Source organism: Ctenopharyngodon idella, chromosome 21 (genome assembly GCF_019924925.1).
Source record: "Ctenopharyngodon idella isolate HZGC_01 chromosome 21, HZGC01, whole genome shotgun sequence".
Classification (NCBI taxonomy): domain Eukaryota; kingdom Metazoa; phylum Chordata; class Actinopteri; order Cypriniformes; family Xenocyprididae; genus Ctenopharyngodon; species Ctenopharyngodon idella.
Window position 1 is genome coordinate 9878253 of NC_067240.1, and position 15757 is coordinate 9894009.

The window sequence follows — 15757 nt, forward strand, 5'->3', positions numbered from 1 at the left end:
GCCCACATATTTTTATACATTAAATCATTACTGTTAATATTCCATATGATGTAGTTAAGTATATGTTAATGGTGTTTTACTTGTAAATACATTTCTACTGTATTTTTCATGAAAATCCATTAAATTAGAACTTAGTGATACTTAGTATATATAAAAATACACTAAACTTTTATGTAAAACGTTCATGGCACATTTTTAAGTAATGCACTTATAAAACACTTCTGTATATTTGGCTTACTTTATCTGACTACACTTAAAATCTATTTAAGTGTTAGTGCTAATTAGTGCATTTATAGTGTACTTTAGTACCACAGTTGGGAAAATGTACTTATGTAACTAGTACAAAAATAATCTATTTTTAATAAAATCAATTTAATTTAAATTTAGGATTATAAAAGTCTACTAAGATTCAAAGCACACTTTTAAGAAATACACTAATAAAACTCTAGTGGTATTTAGTATACTTTTTCAAGTGCACTGAAGTAGGCTACTACTGAAGTAGAAATATACTTAGGAACAATCAAAAATGGTTTTAGGTTTCAGTTGTTGAAGTTTGATGAACTTCCTCTAAGATTTGCAAAAAAATCTTAATTGTAAACATTGCAGTTATTTTTTTTCTTTTTGATAGTCATTTGTTGCTTTACTCCCCATCCTGCTAAGTCTAAAATATAAACACTTATAATAGGCTTCCCATAGTGCATCAGGGTAAGAAAAAAAACATGTTTTGGAAGAAGTATTGATGTATTAAGTCATTATCTAAATCAGGGTCCCTTAAATCTGGCCCTAGAGAGCTGTAGCGCAAACCCTAATCAAACACACCTAAACCAGCTAATCAAGGTCTACAGAGTACAGGTAGGTGAGTTTGATCAGGGTGTGAGATAAACTATACAGGGCAGAGGCCCTCCAGGACTGGATCTGAGGAACCCAATTTAAATTTTGTTAATTTTAAACAAAACAAAACAAAAAAGTTACATAGTGCACATTAAAAAAAAAGAAAAAAAAGAAAAGAAAAGTAAAAAAATATATACAACAAGAATATTTTGAAGGGTAATGCATAACAAATCACATTTCAGCTCCAGGAAGAATTAATGAAACAGGGACTTCCCAGCAACGTCACCATGCATTTGAGGAACTATCGGAAAACCAGTCCATGAGAGACAAGGACAACATTCCTGCACATAAAGAAAATGGTTTTAGGTTTCAGTTATTGAAGTTTTATAAACTTTCTCTCAGGTTTGCAGTGCAAAAAAGTATCTCAACTCCTGATTTTACCAATTTCTGTAATTTTCTGTAATAGAATTTTGATCTTGCAATGCAGTTTTTTTTTTTTTTTTGCTTTGATGAGCATTAATTTTTGTAAGCATTCACAATGATTTGTTAAATATAGGCCCGGTTTCACAGACAGGGCTTAGGCTAAGCCAGGATTAAACCTTATTTCAATTAGGATATTTTACGAACATACCCTAGAAAAAAACATTACTGGTGTTCATCTTGAGACAAAACAATGGCACTGACATATTTTAAGATATGTCAGTGCAAGTTCCTATCAGTTAAAACTGCTCAAACCTTGTCTGTGAAACCGGGGGATAGTGTAATAAACTTCAAAATAAGTTCTGTAATCTGTATATATATGCATTAAAGTCTGCCGCATGTATACTGTATGCAAATCTTATATATTCATTGTGAGGACACTACCTTAGGAATTGGGGGAATTTTGTGGAAGGGGGGCACTTTTATTTAAATACAAATACCTCTGTAATCTTTAATAACATTACACTTATTTACATATCATGTCTTCTATAAATGATATAGTTTTTTGAGTTCCGGTCCTTTAATCTAGGTCTTTTCATCGTTCGTCTCATTCTTTATTTCTGAACTTGTCCAGACACACTGTCAGTCTGTGCGTAGTAATGGTGAGGAGATGGGGTGGAGGAGGGATGCTGATGAACTGTCAGATGAACAGAGTAAGTCTGCTGTATTTATACCTCTTGTCATTGGTTTGCATTGATTAACTGAATGCTCTCCACCTGAGCTGATTAGGTTAATTATCTGCACCTGTTCTTCCCGAACTTTGTTAATAAAACATCATTAAAAGTACAACAACAGCAACAACAACAAACAATAACAATAATAATAATAATAATAATAATTAAAGCTGCAAGCAGCAATGAAAGGGCCCTCGCACCTGGGCTCACTGCCACCCGGCAGCCTTAGGAAAACAGTGAACAGTGGGCGACATGCATGTAAGCGAGTAAATACAGGAGAATTATGGCCAAGTCATTTCAAAGTGCCAGACTTCCTGCTGCCAGCAGGTGGCGCTTTGACTGTTACTGAATATTGCCATGTAGATGACTTCAGGCCAGGACTATTATCAAACATGTGAAGTTTGGAGCAGATCGGACTTTGTATGCCTGAGTTACAACAACTTCCTGTTTGATGGCGTTAATCGCATACATTAGCACTTAGCCAAGTGTTGCATGATTTAACATGTTTCTAGTGTGTTTGGTACTTTGTGGCATATTGAAATGTGTTTTCTGGGAGTGAATTACAGTGTAAGGATTGCCATTTTCTGTTGCCAGCAGGTGGCGCTATGACTAACTGAATATTGGCATATAGATGTCTTCAGGCCAGGACTCTTATCACACATGTGAAGTTTGGGGCAGATCGGACATTGTATGCCCGAGTTACAACAGCTTTCTCTTTCATGGCAAAACATCAGACTTTGTCAGGCCGCCACGGACACACCCTTCAGCGAAAACTCAAGATCTTCGCAATTTAACATCGCTAAGGCCTTTAGATTAGACTGACCAAATATGATGTTGATCTGATTAAAGCTCTAAGAGGAGATTGTTAAAGTACAATGTCTGGAAATGGGAAAAAGTGCACAAATTTTGCAGAGAAAATTCAAAATATGACTTCCTGTTGGTTTTCAGACTTTCCACCAGGAGACTTTTTTGTAGGGATTGGGCTATTACATGTGTCTACTGAATTTCATACCTGTATGTGAAACGTGGTGCAAGGGGCACTTTATTGAAATATTGTAGGTGGCGCTATTTTGCCACGCCTAATTCTGAGACCCATAACAGACGTAAATTTTCACCACTTCTGACGCGTGTACAAAGTTTCATGAGTTTTCGAGCATGTTTAGGCCCTCAAAAATGCGATTCATTTGGGAGAAGAAGAAGCGGAAGAATAATAATAAACTCGCAATGCTGACCTTTTTTTCCCCTCGCAATTGCTAGATTATATATCTCACAATTCTGACTTTTCTCTGAATTGTGAGTTTATATCTTGCAATTCTGACTTTATAGTCAGAATTGTGAGATATAATCTAGCAATTGCGAGAAAAGAAAGTCAGAATTGTGAGATAAAAAGTCGCAATTACCTTTTTTATTTTGTGGAAGCAAGCTTCCATACATCACAGTGCACCACTCAGCTGATACACATTCACCAGGCTGCTGAGAAGAGCTTCCAAGGCAAGAATGAGCATACAAAAGCATTACTTAACATGTTAATCGATTAGCATGCTAAACTAACTTAACCGCTAATGTTGCTGATGGCTAAACTGATAGTTGAAGAACTACATTAGAAAGAATTACTGGTTAGCATGCTAAGCTATTTCTCAATAATGGTAGTGAATATCAAAAATCTGTTGAAGTCATTTCTGTGAGGTTCGATCCAAAGATAGTCTGATCAGATTTTGGACAAAATTTGTAGTAGTAGTGAAATAGAGTACCTCAGGGATGACGTGTTTTTGTAGGCCAACCCGGAAGTTAGCGGCGCACGGGTTGCATTTTTCCCCATAGACTTTTGGAAAAAAAAAAAAAATAATTCACAAAAAATAAGCTCTGTGTTACAAAGGGTTATGACACTTACACGTTTTGTCTATCAAGATAATCTTTACAAGTTAACACAACATTTATACATTTTGAAGCCTAAATAAAGTCGTCAGATATAAAAAGCTAACAGTAGGCTATACAGCACACCATGGTCGCGGATCAACGTCACCACCACCAAGCTTCCTCAAACTTTATTTAAAAAACAACTTTATTTAAAAACATGCTCTCTGATTATGATCTGCGCTGTGTATTAATACTTATCCACTTTTTCATGAGAAATGCTGTCCAATTGTCCTGTTTGTCATGATGATGTCTAAAGTCCCCGCCAAAGGAAGTAGTCCCTTTTAGCAATTTGTTAACAACCGCCATTTTTAAGACACAATAAAAGGCTTATTTAAAAAAAAAAAAAAAAAAAAAAAAAAAAAAAAAAAAACAAACACACAAACACAAGCCGGTTATAACTGGTGTGTTTTATGTCATAGATCAAAACGTGAAAATATTTAGAGGCTATTTAGAGACCTTATTTCAGGTGATTTAACAAAAACCCATTCAAAAAAAAAAAAAAAAAAAAAAAAAAAAACTGTGTGCACCTTCCCTCCAGCAACACCTGTTACCTGAAGGAAGGTTCCCACCTAACCAATTATCCAAGAGTGACCCCTACTGGACACACACTTACATGACAAAGTTTAAAATAGGCCTAAAAAAAAAAAAAAAAAAAAAAAAAAAAAAAAAAAAAAACCCCCCCCTCTTAAAAACATACATGGTATGCCACATAACCTGCTTTCTAGAATACCCCCTAGGGATGCAAAACAAGGGGCTCTAGAAGGGCATACCTGAAGTGTTTTGCAGAACTTCGCACACTGAATGTGTAACACCACGGCTTTAAAATAAGAAAACATTTCAGAATCCTGGTTTACAATGCAAGTAAATGTATATGCTTTATATAAACAAATGATCGCCTTCCAAGTGCTTCCGCCAAAACCGTACTTTCGTATTCTTCAGAAAGCTTACGCTGTATGTCCTACGCCTTCCCTATTCTACTTACGGAACGAACGCAGCACCAGTTACATTTTTTTCGTAAGTAGAATAGGGAAGGCGTGTCCTACAGCGTAAGCCTTTTGAAGAATACGAAAGTACGGTTTCGGCGGAACTACTTAGAAGGCGATCATTTATTTATATAAAGCATATACATTTTTTTTCGAAAATGACCGATCGTTTCGCTAGATAAGACCCTTATTCATCGTCTGGGATCGTTTAAAGCCCTTTGAAGCTGCACTAAAACTGTTCAATCTTCAACCGTTTGGAGGCCATTGAAGTCCACTATAAGGAGAATAATCCTGGAATGTTTATCAAAAACCTTAATTTCTTTTCGACTGAAGAAAGAAAGACATGAACTTCTTGGATGACATGGGAGTGAGTAAATTATCAGGAAAATTTTATATGAAACTGAACTAATCCTTTAATGTAGGCTACATAAAGACTGCATCCTAGTCTAGAAGATTGTACATTTTAATATTAAAAACAGTGCTGCTAATAGTACAAGTTAGAATATGTTTGATTTTCTTTTCATCTTAATTTAACAAAACATTAGACAATTAAATTAATAACGTAATTAACGTAAGGTTCTGACCAAAGGTTCTAAGTTAGTCAAATTATAAATGCCAAAAAGGTTATAAGTCTATTAAAAAATTAAAACTAAAAACCCGAGCTAAACCCGAGACGCGAGTTTAGAGCTCAACGAGCCTTGCTGTCCATTTCTTTATGGCAGGAATGAAAAACACGGAAGGATGCGGATGTTTTTCCCCATGGTGGCGAGGGTAGGCCTCAGCATCTCAGCGTGCGGGGACCCGTTTTGCGCTGACGCCCGCGAGATAACGCAGAGGGACCAACGGAGGAGAATCACTTCTTAGGCCAGAGGATTGCGGCAAAGATTCCTCGAGGACAAAAGATTCTTCATCGGACGGGAAGAGCTGTCATGGAACAGAGGTAAGCCTCTGTATATATCTTAATTGAGTTGATTAACTGAATGTGCTCCTCCTGCGTTAATTAGGTTAATTATCTGAAAGTGCTCCACCCGTTTTATACTTTGTTAATAAAAGCATTTATATTGGTATGCTTTTTAAAAAAAGTTGTCTGTTTCAGTATTCATTTCATTAATGTTTAAATGTTCTGTTGTATCCTGTCTCATTAGCCAATTCTAGATATGCATTAGTTAATCGGCTGGGCCAAAATCTGTTAGGCTACAGCATGCAGAAAGGACCAATTGCTTCAGTTTCCAAAGCATTCTTTGAAATGTGAGATTATGTGTCTTTAATGTGTATGGAAACTGGAAGCAGTTCAATCAACCCAGAAAGCCCTCGTTAGCCGATGCCTGTGATAGATTATGCATTCCCATAACCCTTTGTCAATCTATCACAGCAGCACATGCAATTGGTGGTTCTATAAAAAGTAATGGAAATAAATACAGTAGATTTCCAATGCCCTTGAGATTTGTTGTGCATTATGTGTAGTTAATTCAGAGCAACGTCATGACAGGTATGAAAACGAGGCTGTTTTCAATGGCATCCGCTAAAAAGCTGTATAAAGCTCATAGATCACTTTATAATTTTCCACAGCTCTTTTTTTTCAGGAGTTTTTTGTCTACTGAAATTTCTTGGAAATATATTTTTGCAGTGTTTCGCAAGCAGAACAATCCAAAAACTGCTGTGAATAAGGTCTATTACTTGTTTGTCTTTACTCAAACAACAAATTGTACATTCCAGTGTTATTAAGATCAGCTATCAGGAGATGTTGTCAGTGCATGACAGGAAATCAGACTCTTTGTTCACTCTATTAGACTGATCAGAATTAGGATCAGTCGTGATTCTGCAGCAATCATGTTTTTCAGTTGCAATGTTATCTGTGATTTATAGGAAATATGTTGACACACAAACAATCTGCTTTTTAATTTAATGAGAGAAATATTGCTGGGGTTGATCAGGTCAGAGGTGTGTGCATGCTTGTGGTTAGACCCGTGCAGACTTGTTTTATCCTGAAGGCAAACATCCTTAAAGTTCAAAATGCAGACATATGTTTTACAACATACTCTTAGAAGAAGTACATGTGTATGTGCATAACAGCACTTTAAGATGTCTGGCCTCAGTCACTACTGAACAAGAAAATGCTACTTCATTAATAATGCAAAATCGATAGGAAAACATGAGTGGTGTTAATGTGCAAAAATCACCAACTCTCGAGGCTCTCAAATGAAAAGCATGGAACACAAAAATGCTTCTGAAATGTTTTGACTGTTAAAGATCCCGATAATCAGATTTGGTGCAAGACTTTCTACAAAAGGTCAGAGAAGTGGCTTTCTACGGTGAAAAAAACACAAAGCCACTCTTATGACTCTGGTCAGCCCATTCAGTAAGCACGATTATGAACAGATTCTGTTTCAAATCCTTGATAACGCAAGGATCTGGGTTTGCGTTTTGTCCAAAGCAGCCCGACATCTGTAGTCACTAAAGTGAAACCCTACAAAACGTGTTAACTTGGCGAAGGATGGCGCCAACAGATGCTTCACATAAAACGGAACTGAAATGATGATGTCACCATGTTACAATGTCATTGTGTTACAGATTTGCTCTGTGTGATAGAAGCAGGGGAAAGGGGAATTACAGTGTGAAAACAAGCCAAGACAGCAGGATTCTGGAATTGTCTCGGCAGGAGGGTCTGCGAAACAGCCGTCTTCCATTTCCAGCCCAAAACCTCTGATAAAACTTATTACAACCAGACCAGAGAGGGTGGGATGTACTCACTTCTTTCATATGAGAGTGGTTCTATAACTTTTGGCTATTTTTACTTCAAATACAATGCAATTTTTCATCACATTTCATGTAATGTATTGCGTCTGATAACATTCTGTGGTGGAAATGACATTTAAAGCATTTTTGGAGTAAAATTAGATTTAGATCTGTCAAAAAATTAGAAATAAAATTTTTTTTTAATTAAATATATTTTATGTATTTCAAATATTTAAAAGAATTATTTATGATGGATTGAGTTCAATAAAATGAAAGACTGAGTTGAGTACAAGGGTTAAAAAAATAAGTAGTAAAGTAATGAAGGCATAGTGAATCATTTCCAAGACTTTAATGTGATTCTCATATAAAAAAAATGAAAAATAAGGTCTGTTCGTTTCATAAAAATCCACTTTTTAGATTTAAAAGTGACCGAAGATGAAAAAAAAAAAACAAGCACTGATAATATTACAAACCTGCTGTAAAGGAAAGTAATTTAGGAGCAAAAGCTGTATGCAGAACCCTGAAATGAGCCCAGACAACAGAGAATTAGAATACAATAAACAAAGAGGCTTTTATTGAAGCTGAAAATATAATACAATTCTTTTTACAAAATATTTACACAGTAAATGGATCATTAAAAACAATAACAAGAAAAAGAATTGATTACATGTCAAAAATTATAATAACAGTGAATGAGAAGTGTACAGTTTCCTTAGATCAAAAGCCATCATTACCCCAGGCCATGAGGACTATATACCTCAGTAGCCCCACTATGCAAAAAAGTTTGATTGCAATTACACAACACGTGCACCAGTGACCTGCACTGTAACATACATTATCACTACTGAAGAACACGTCTTCATAAGTCTAATACAGACCTGGGCATTCACACCAACAACCATTGTCAAATTTCCATTTCTCACTGAAAATGAATTAAATCGCTGCAGTGTGAACAACCCTAAATGCTGAATGTGCAGCATCAGTCATGGGTCTACTCTGCATAGTTCAGGCCCTTCAATGCTTCATCAAACAAAATACAAACATGTCCACCTAGCTCTAGTACAGTAAAGTCCAGTAAACGTTGGTTACTACATTTTCAGAGGCATAAAAGTGCCTCTGAACTTAAACTGTTAATGTAAGAAGATATGTGCACATTTATTTTGAAATATTTAGGGCATTAAAAGGAATCTTCCAAATTTGATACACGTTCTAGCAACAGCACCTGTGACGCGCTGTCTATTACCAGTTCTTCCACACATTCTCATGACTAAAAGGACAATTAAACCCTTAGGAATTACTTGCCTCATACATAGACTTCCATTGTAAGTGCATTACAGTTAATGCAGTTTATGCTTGTTTTTAAGCTCAAAATGATCTTTTGTGGTAATCAACAGCATGTCACTGTTTTTTTTTTGTTTTTTTTTAATCTATTAAAATCTTTAATTTTGTAAAATAATTTATCTAATGGCACAATATGGTATTTTGCTCCAAAAATGGCTGTTTTCCTAACACTATCGATACTGCCAAAAAAATACAAATAATAAATAATCAAGTACACAATACGTACGAAAATTATTTTAAGGCCAGAATTTCCTGTTTTTCCTGAGAGCTGAGAGTCAATGTGTTGTAGATGAGAAGCACCAGTCATTTTCAGTATATGGTTAAGTGGTGCAGATGTAGCATCTTGAGTCACAGACTGAGTAGATACACAGTATCTGCTTGAAACCACAGAAAAGGGTTTAATCCAGTGGTCAGATATGGAGACCGCATATCTGACACTTTACCTGATATTTAAAAGAACCCTGCTCGAATAACTAGAGATTTATTGGTTTAAAACTGTCTGTAGGCTACAAGCAAAGACTATAGATATAGAAAGACGGTTCACTCCTATTAGTTATGAATGGGAGAAACTGCAATGCGCAATATGGCGGTATACGTCCCGCCTTCTAAGTAAAAGAGCCAATCGCTGATTGGTACAGTCATTGCGTCACTGCAGCTGACATTAGAAGACTGATTCCCATATAGTGTTTTTCCACTGCGTGGAAACGGAACGGAACGGCTCGGCTCGCTTTACTTTCGGTTTTCTTTTCCACTGCAGTTTAGTACCGCTTCAAAGTGGGTGGGATTATAGACTGATTGTTATATTTGCGCTGCGTCTACTGCCGTGGATCCGCTCCTCTTCTACCAACGAGTCTGCACCTCATCTGACCACGATACAGCCATTTCTTTTTTCAAGTTGCGTGCGACGGTCGTTTAAAGAAAGTTGTTTCGCGAACAAATGATATTGCGGTGGCTGTTACTGACTATTTAAATCTAGCATGTTTGGTGTCTCGCGTTTCAAATCCAATGACTCTCTGACCAATCAGTGATCTGCAGTGTTTACACGTCACCTTTAGTATCGGTACGACTCGCTTGGAACCTCAACCGAGGTGGTACTATTTAAGCGAGCTGTACCGTTCCATACCGAGCCATCCTATGCAGTGGAAAAGCGCCAAAAAGTGAGCCAAATTTTGAGATTTCAGGATTCCCCCATTCAAATAGATAGGACTTGGTCTTAGATGCCCAAAATAGTTGCCGGGAGGCGTTGCAAATATGGCCGCCGAGTGAACAGACTTTCCTTGAAAGGGACTTTGGTACAAGTTGAACTAGGTGTGTGAAAAAGATGAATGAATTATCAATGAATTTGCCCATGATTCATCGATACAGGGCTGCAGAACAACCGAAGAAATCCATGCCAATATATCGTGGGTATCCCTCCAGCACCCTCACTTCCACTGGGTCAAACTTCCAGTACTGCTTCCCTCTCAAGAAGTGGGCGAAGCCTGGGGAGAGATAATGAAACAAAGAATGACTTTTAAAACTCTTTCATTTCCATCAAGATTAACCTTTGTAATTTCAAAAACATTTAAGAAACAATTACTTCAATTGCATGCACCTTAATAATGTGTTTATAATGAGATTTAGGCAATACTGTAATCAATTTGATCTAAGTATTGTGTTTACGTGAGATAAAGTTTAATCAATCTCATAATCATAGTAAAATATGTGGCATTAAACGCAACAAACAAGCATGTAAACATTTTAATCGCATCTGTTCCACTCTGACCAAAGTGTGCATGTGCTTGTGACGTACAAGGATGACGTTGTAAGGCGCAGATTCGTAAACATAGTGGTAAAGAAAGTATTACATTTTTGGGTTGGCTGAAGAAACTGAGTTCATGTTGACAACGTTGCGTGACACAAATATAATAAAGTATAGTGATGGTCAAAACATCCAAATTAAGACGTTTGTAGATTAAAACCAGTAACACACCTATTGTATGAGAGTTCATTATTCATGCTGTGCATTTGGGGTGTGTGAGTAAAGGCAGTAAAAATAACCACTCTTCTTAATGAATAATCAGAATAATGAAACTGCATGTAAACGGGAGTGAAGAGGTTTGCTCGCGTCATGTAACATCTAGTCCTTACTCTCATTATCACATCATTGTTGTACATGTAAAGTACATGTCTCTGAAAACCGTACCGAATCGGTCCTGGAAAGCAGCGTCAATGTCACCCGGTATGCCTCTCCAGTCACTCATGCTGCGAGGGTGGATGCTGTCGACACGGTTTTCCTTCAGGTTGAATCGCCAATAGCTTCCTTTCTTGAAGAAGTAGATCTTCTGGGCCTTCTCTTCTCCCCACATAAGGGCTGCCTGGATGTCGTTCACTGCTAGACCCAGTCGGCGTACAGAGTCCGGCCCTGTGATCTGCCGTTCTGCATCAAACACCCAGTAACTCGAGCCTGCAGAAAGAATAGTGGGTGAGGGAGGTTACATTAAAAAGCGGCTGATGAATTTTCCATTCATCATGAACCCCTGTTTTAGTTTACTAGACTAAGGCTGCTCATTTTACTGGATAATTAGGGCAACAAAGGATATCTGGATTATAAATATATAAGCCTCTGGTGATATAAGTTGAAATGCATGCTTGGAATTGCAGGATTTCTATATTTACAATATTTAAGGAATGTTAGGGGTTCAATACATGATTAATAAAATAAATTGGCATTGTAAAACAAAGTAAAATTAAAGCTGCAAGCAGCGATGAAAGGGCCCTTGCACCCGGGCTCACCGCCACCCACTGGCCTTAGGAAAACAGTGAAAAGTGGGCGACATGCATGTAAGCGAGTAAATACAAGAGAATTATGGTAAAATCATTTAAAAGTGCCACACTTCCTACTGCCAACAGGTGGCACTTTGACAATAACTGAATATTGCAATGTAGATGTCATCAGGCCAGGACTATTATCAAACGTGAAGTTTGGAGCAGATTGAACATTGTATGCCTGAGTTACAACAACTTCCTGTTTCGTGGCCTTAATCGCATACATTAGCACTTAGCCAAGTGTTGCATGATTTAACGTGTTTCTAGCATGTTTGGTACTTCGTGGCATATTGAAATGAGTTCCTGGGATTGAATTACAGTGTGAAGCATGCCATTTCCTGTTGCCAGCAGGTGGCGCTACGACTAACTGAATATTGTCATATAGATGTCTTTAGGCCAGGACTCTTATCACACATGTGAAGTTTGAGGCAGACATACTCAGTATGCCTGAGTTACAACAGCTTCCTCTTTCATGGCGAAACATCAGACTTTGTCAGGCTGCCACGGACACACCCTCCAACGAAAACTCAAGATCTTTGATATTTATCATCACTAAGGTCTAAGATTAGACTGACAACATATGATGTTGATCTGGTTAAATCTCTATGAGGGGTTAATCACAGTGTAAAACATGTAATTTCCTGTTGCCCACAGGTGGCGCTATGACTGTAACTGTATATTGTCATTAAGATGTCTTCAGGTCACTACTCTAATAAAACATGTGAAGTTTGGGGCAGATCCGACATTGTATACCCGAGTTACAAGAACTTCGTTAGGTGGCGCTATCGAGCCATTTTGCCACGCCTAATTCTAAAACCCATAACAGGTAAATTTTCACCACTTCTGATGCGTGTGCAAAGTTTCATGAGTTTTCGAGCATGTTCAGGCCCTCAAAAATGCGATTCACTTTGGAGAAGAATAATAATAAACGGAGCAATTCCAATAGGGTCCTCATACCATCGGTGCTCGGGCCCTAATAACAAATGATAAACAAACATAAAAATATACACTGTTTCAACTGTATAGCCACAAAACTTAAAAATGTACATGCTTACATGATACTAAACCTGTCCATCTAAGTTATATTTCAACTCCTGTCATAACCATAAAGCAGTAAACATGATAATTTTCATGTAGTATGCACAAATACAACAGAAAATGACTGTTTACAAGAAGAAAATCCAGCCAAAACAAATATGCACATTGCTTGCCAAATTCCTCAAACCCCACCTCAGTCTGCCTCTTTCCCTGGTATCTTCGTAATTGAAATTTTTGTGCAATTCTTTGTAAATATTATTTGTTGGGGTCATTCCCAGATCTCTCTTGTAGTCAAACGTGCAACGAGTAATTTGACACTGCTTCATGCTAAAAGATCGATTTTGCTTAGAGCAATTTCTTCATGATACACTACCATTAATTCATTCATTCATTTCATTCCACTCAATCACTAACTCACTCACTGAAAGACATTTTTTTATTCAGCAAGGACGTTAATTTGATCATAAGTGAGAGTAAAGACATTTACAGTGTTACGAAATATTTCTATTTTAAATAAATGCTGTTGTTTTGGATGTTCTGTTCATCACAGTTTATAAATATTAAGCAGCACAACTGTTTTCAACATTGGTAATTGTTTCTTGAGCAGCAAATCAGCATATTAGAATTATTTCTGAAGGATCATGTGACATTGAAGACTGAAGTAATGATGCTGAAGCCATTTGAAATTGTAATAATAATTCAGAATATTACTGTTTTTATTGTATTTTCAATCAAATAAATGTCAGACTTTTTTTTTAAAACAGTAAAAAAAAAAAAAAAAACTTTTGTACATCTTATTTATTTTGAGACAATTTACCTTGGAAAAACCAGATATTTCCAGACTTGTCCTCAAAAGCAGCATCAATTTTTCCTGGGATTCCTCTCCAGTGCCTGGATGCCAGTGCTGGATATCCAGCCTGGAGTTTACCATTACGGATCCGCCACACATAACTCGACTTAAAGAAAAACAGCTCGCCTCGTATCATGGATACAGCATCGAAGTCAGTCTGGCAAGCATCAGGCTGGGAAGATAAGAAAAAAAAAAAAGAAATAAAAAGAGAATGAGAAGGAATCCCAAGATTCCCAAGATCAGACAGAATCAGCCATATAACTCACCACTGTACTTTCGACCTCATTGGTCTCTGGGAGTTTGGGAGGTCTCTCTTCCTTCTTCCTTCTATCATCTGAATGTTTGGATCCATAGAGGGACTGTATGCCTCTTTTGTCATCTTCACTCAGTTGGAGCGGGTAGGAGAAGGTGTAGAAAGGCGCCATCACTGCGCCTGGTTCCATGGAGTGTTGCAATCCTAAAACATGACCAATCTCATGAGCAGCCACCTGGAGGAGGTCAGTACCTATTAGAAAGAAAGAAAGAAATATTTAAGCAACAAGTGACTGGCTTTATGACAGGGTCTTGAGCCATTCTCTGAACTGATTCGTTCAAAGCCACCGATTCATTCAGGTGCAAAACAAGTGACTGGCTTTATGAGCGAGTCCTTTAACTATTTACTTAAATAATTCAAAAACACTGGTTCAGTCAGGAACGAAACACCACTAGAGTGTTTCGGAGATGTGCAAATGCTGATTTTGCTTGGACTTCATTTGATCATTTAAAAAAAAATTTTTGCACAGTAAAAATGGACAAAGTAACTGGAAATATTTCAAATGTAAAAATACGTTGCACAAGTAAGTTGTTCAAACTTTCTTTTGTTAAATAGTTGAATAAAGCAACGCTATTCCAATTGTGCTGTTAATATCAATATAAGCATGCTCGGAAAACAAAAGCGCTCATTCGTGTGACATTGCTTATTTAAAAATATATTTTCATGATTTGTTATTACAATATTTTTTCTTTTGTCAAATCAACTTAAATGAATGTGGTTCAGATATCATAATACTTTGAGTTTCTGTTGATTAAACCAATCGCCTTCATTGTATTGAAATTTTTTATTTCAATGAGCTCAATTTTAAGGCAACCAGGTAACTTACTTTTTTTTAATTTAAACCAACCATTCTTTTTTACAGTGCAAGTACTAGACTAACTAAATTATAAGCACTTGACTAACTAAAGCTGCTAAATTGTTAAAAAAGTATATATTTTTATATTTTGTCATGTATTGTCTCAAATGGTGCAGAAACAATTTTCACTCCGAAATGGCTAAATTTCACAAATAATTACAAAGCAACATCAATTAACACACTGAATTAAATGTGAAATTTTTAAGTAGAAAGATTGAAATAGTATTTTCTTGTAAAACATACTCTAATAATCTTTGTTTTATTTACAACTATGAAAAATAATTGTATTTATTTATTTATTTCAGTCCAGGATTCTCACTAACCCATACTGTTGCCCACTGTCCAAGACTCATCATAGTCAAAGTGAATGTCTCCCTCCCGGTATGTTCGGGGAAAGAAGGCATGAGCCAGAATTCCTCCTGGGCCATCAAAGGGTAGATTGTCTCCATGCCAGTACCTGAATGTGAAACACAGTCTCTCAGGCAACAGAACAATACCAATGATTCTCACTCTCTTATTTCATCAACATGCTTAATAAGCTGATCACTGACAAGAATTTTATAAGCACACTTCATATGGAATAGTTAAATGAGGGTGAGAATGGCCTGCATAGAGGCATTGCTGTAATACCATGCAGCCGTGCCACATTATAGTGTACTGTAACCGTCACACCCCAGGAACTTTCCTGATTCCCTTGTTTTTAATGGGATGCCAAATTCCACCTTGGATGAATGGTACTGAATAAACCAAACCCAAATTTTCCATTGTGAAATGTCGAGGTTAAATTACGCACTAAGCCTTGCAGGATTATAGATCTTTAAATCTGGCAGATCTGAAAGGTCAAAGAAGGCTACTATTCTGGCTAAAACCAACCAGTCAACTGCTATCCCATTGATGGAATCAGGGATTGAGTTAGAACAAATGAAATTG

At 36.8% G+C, this 15757-nt stretch overlaps 1 protein-coding gene across 2 annotated transcripts in view; it reads right to left on the reverse strand.

The window, feature by feature from the left end:
* Positions 1-8167: 8167 nt before the first annotated feature.
* mmp11b (matrix metallopeptidase 11b) overlaps positions 8168-15757 on the reverse strand; it is a 30153-nt gene continuing 22563 nt past the window's right edge. For both annotated transcript variants that reach the window (XM_051878647.1, XM_051878646.1), the window contains exons 4-8: positions 15151-15284; positions 13925-14163; positions 13626-13830; positions 11148-11408; positions 8168-10443 (exon numbers count right to left, since the gene is read on the reverse strand). In XM_051878647.1, the coding sequence (XP_051734607.1) occupies positions 10316-10443; positions 11148-11408; positions 13626-13830; positions 13925-14163; positions 15151-15284 (967 nt within the window). In that variant the 3' untranslated portion in view covers positions 8168-10315. The remainder of the gene's footprint in view (positions 10444-11147; positions 11409-13625; positions 13831-13924; positions 14164-15150; positions 15285-15757) is intronic.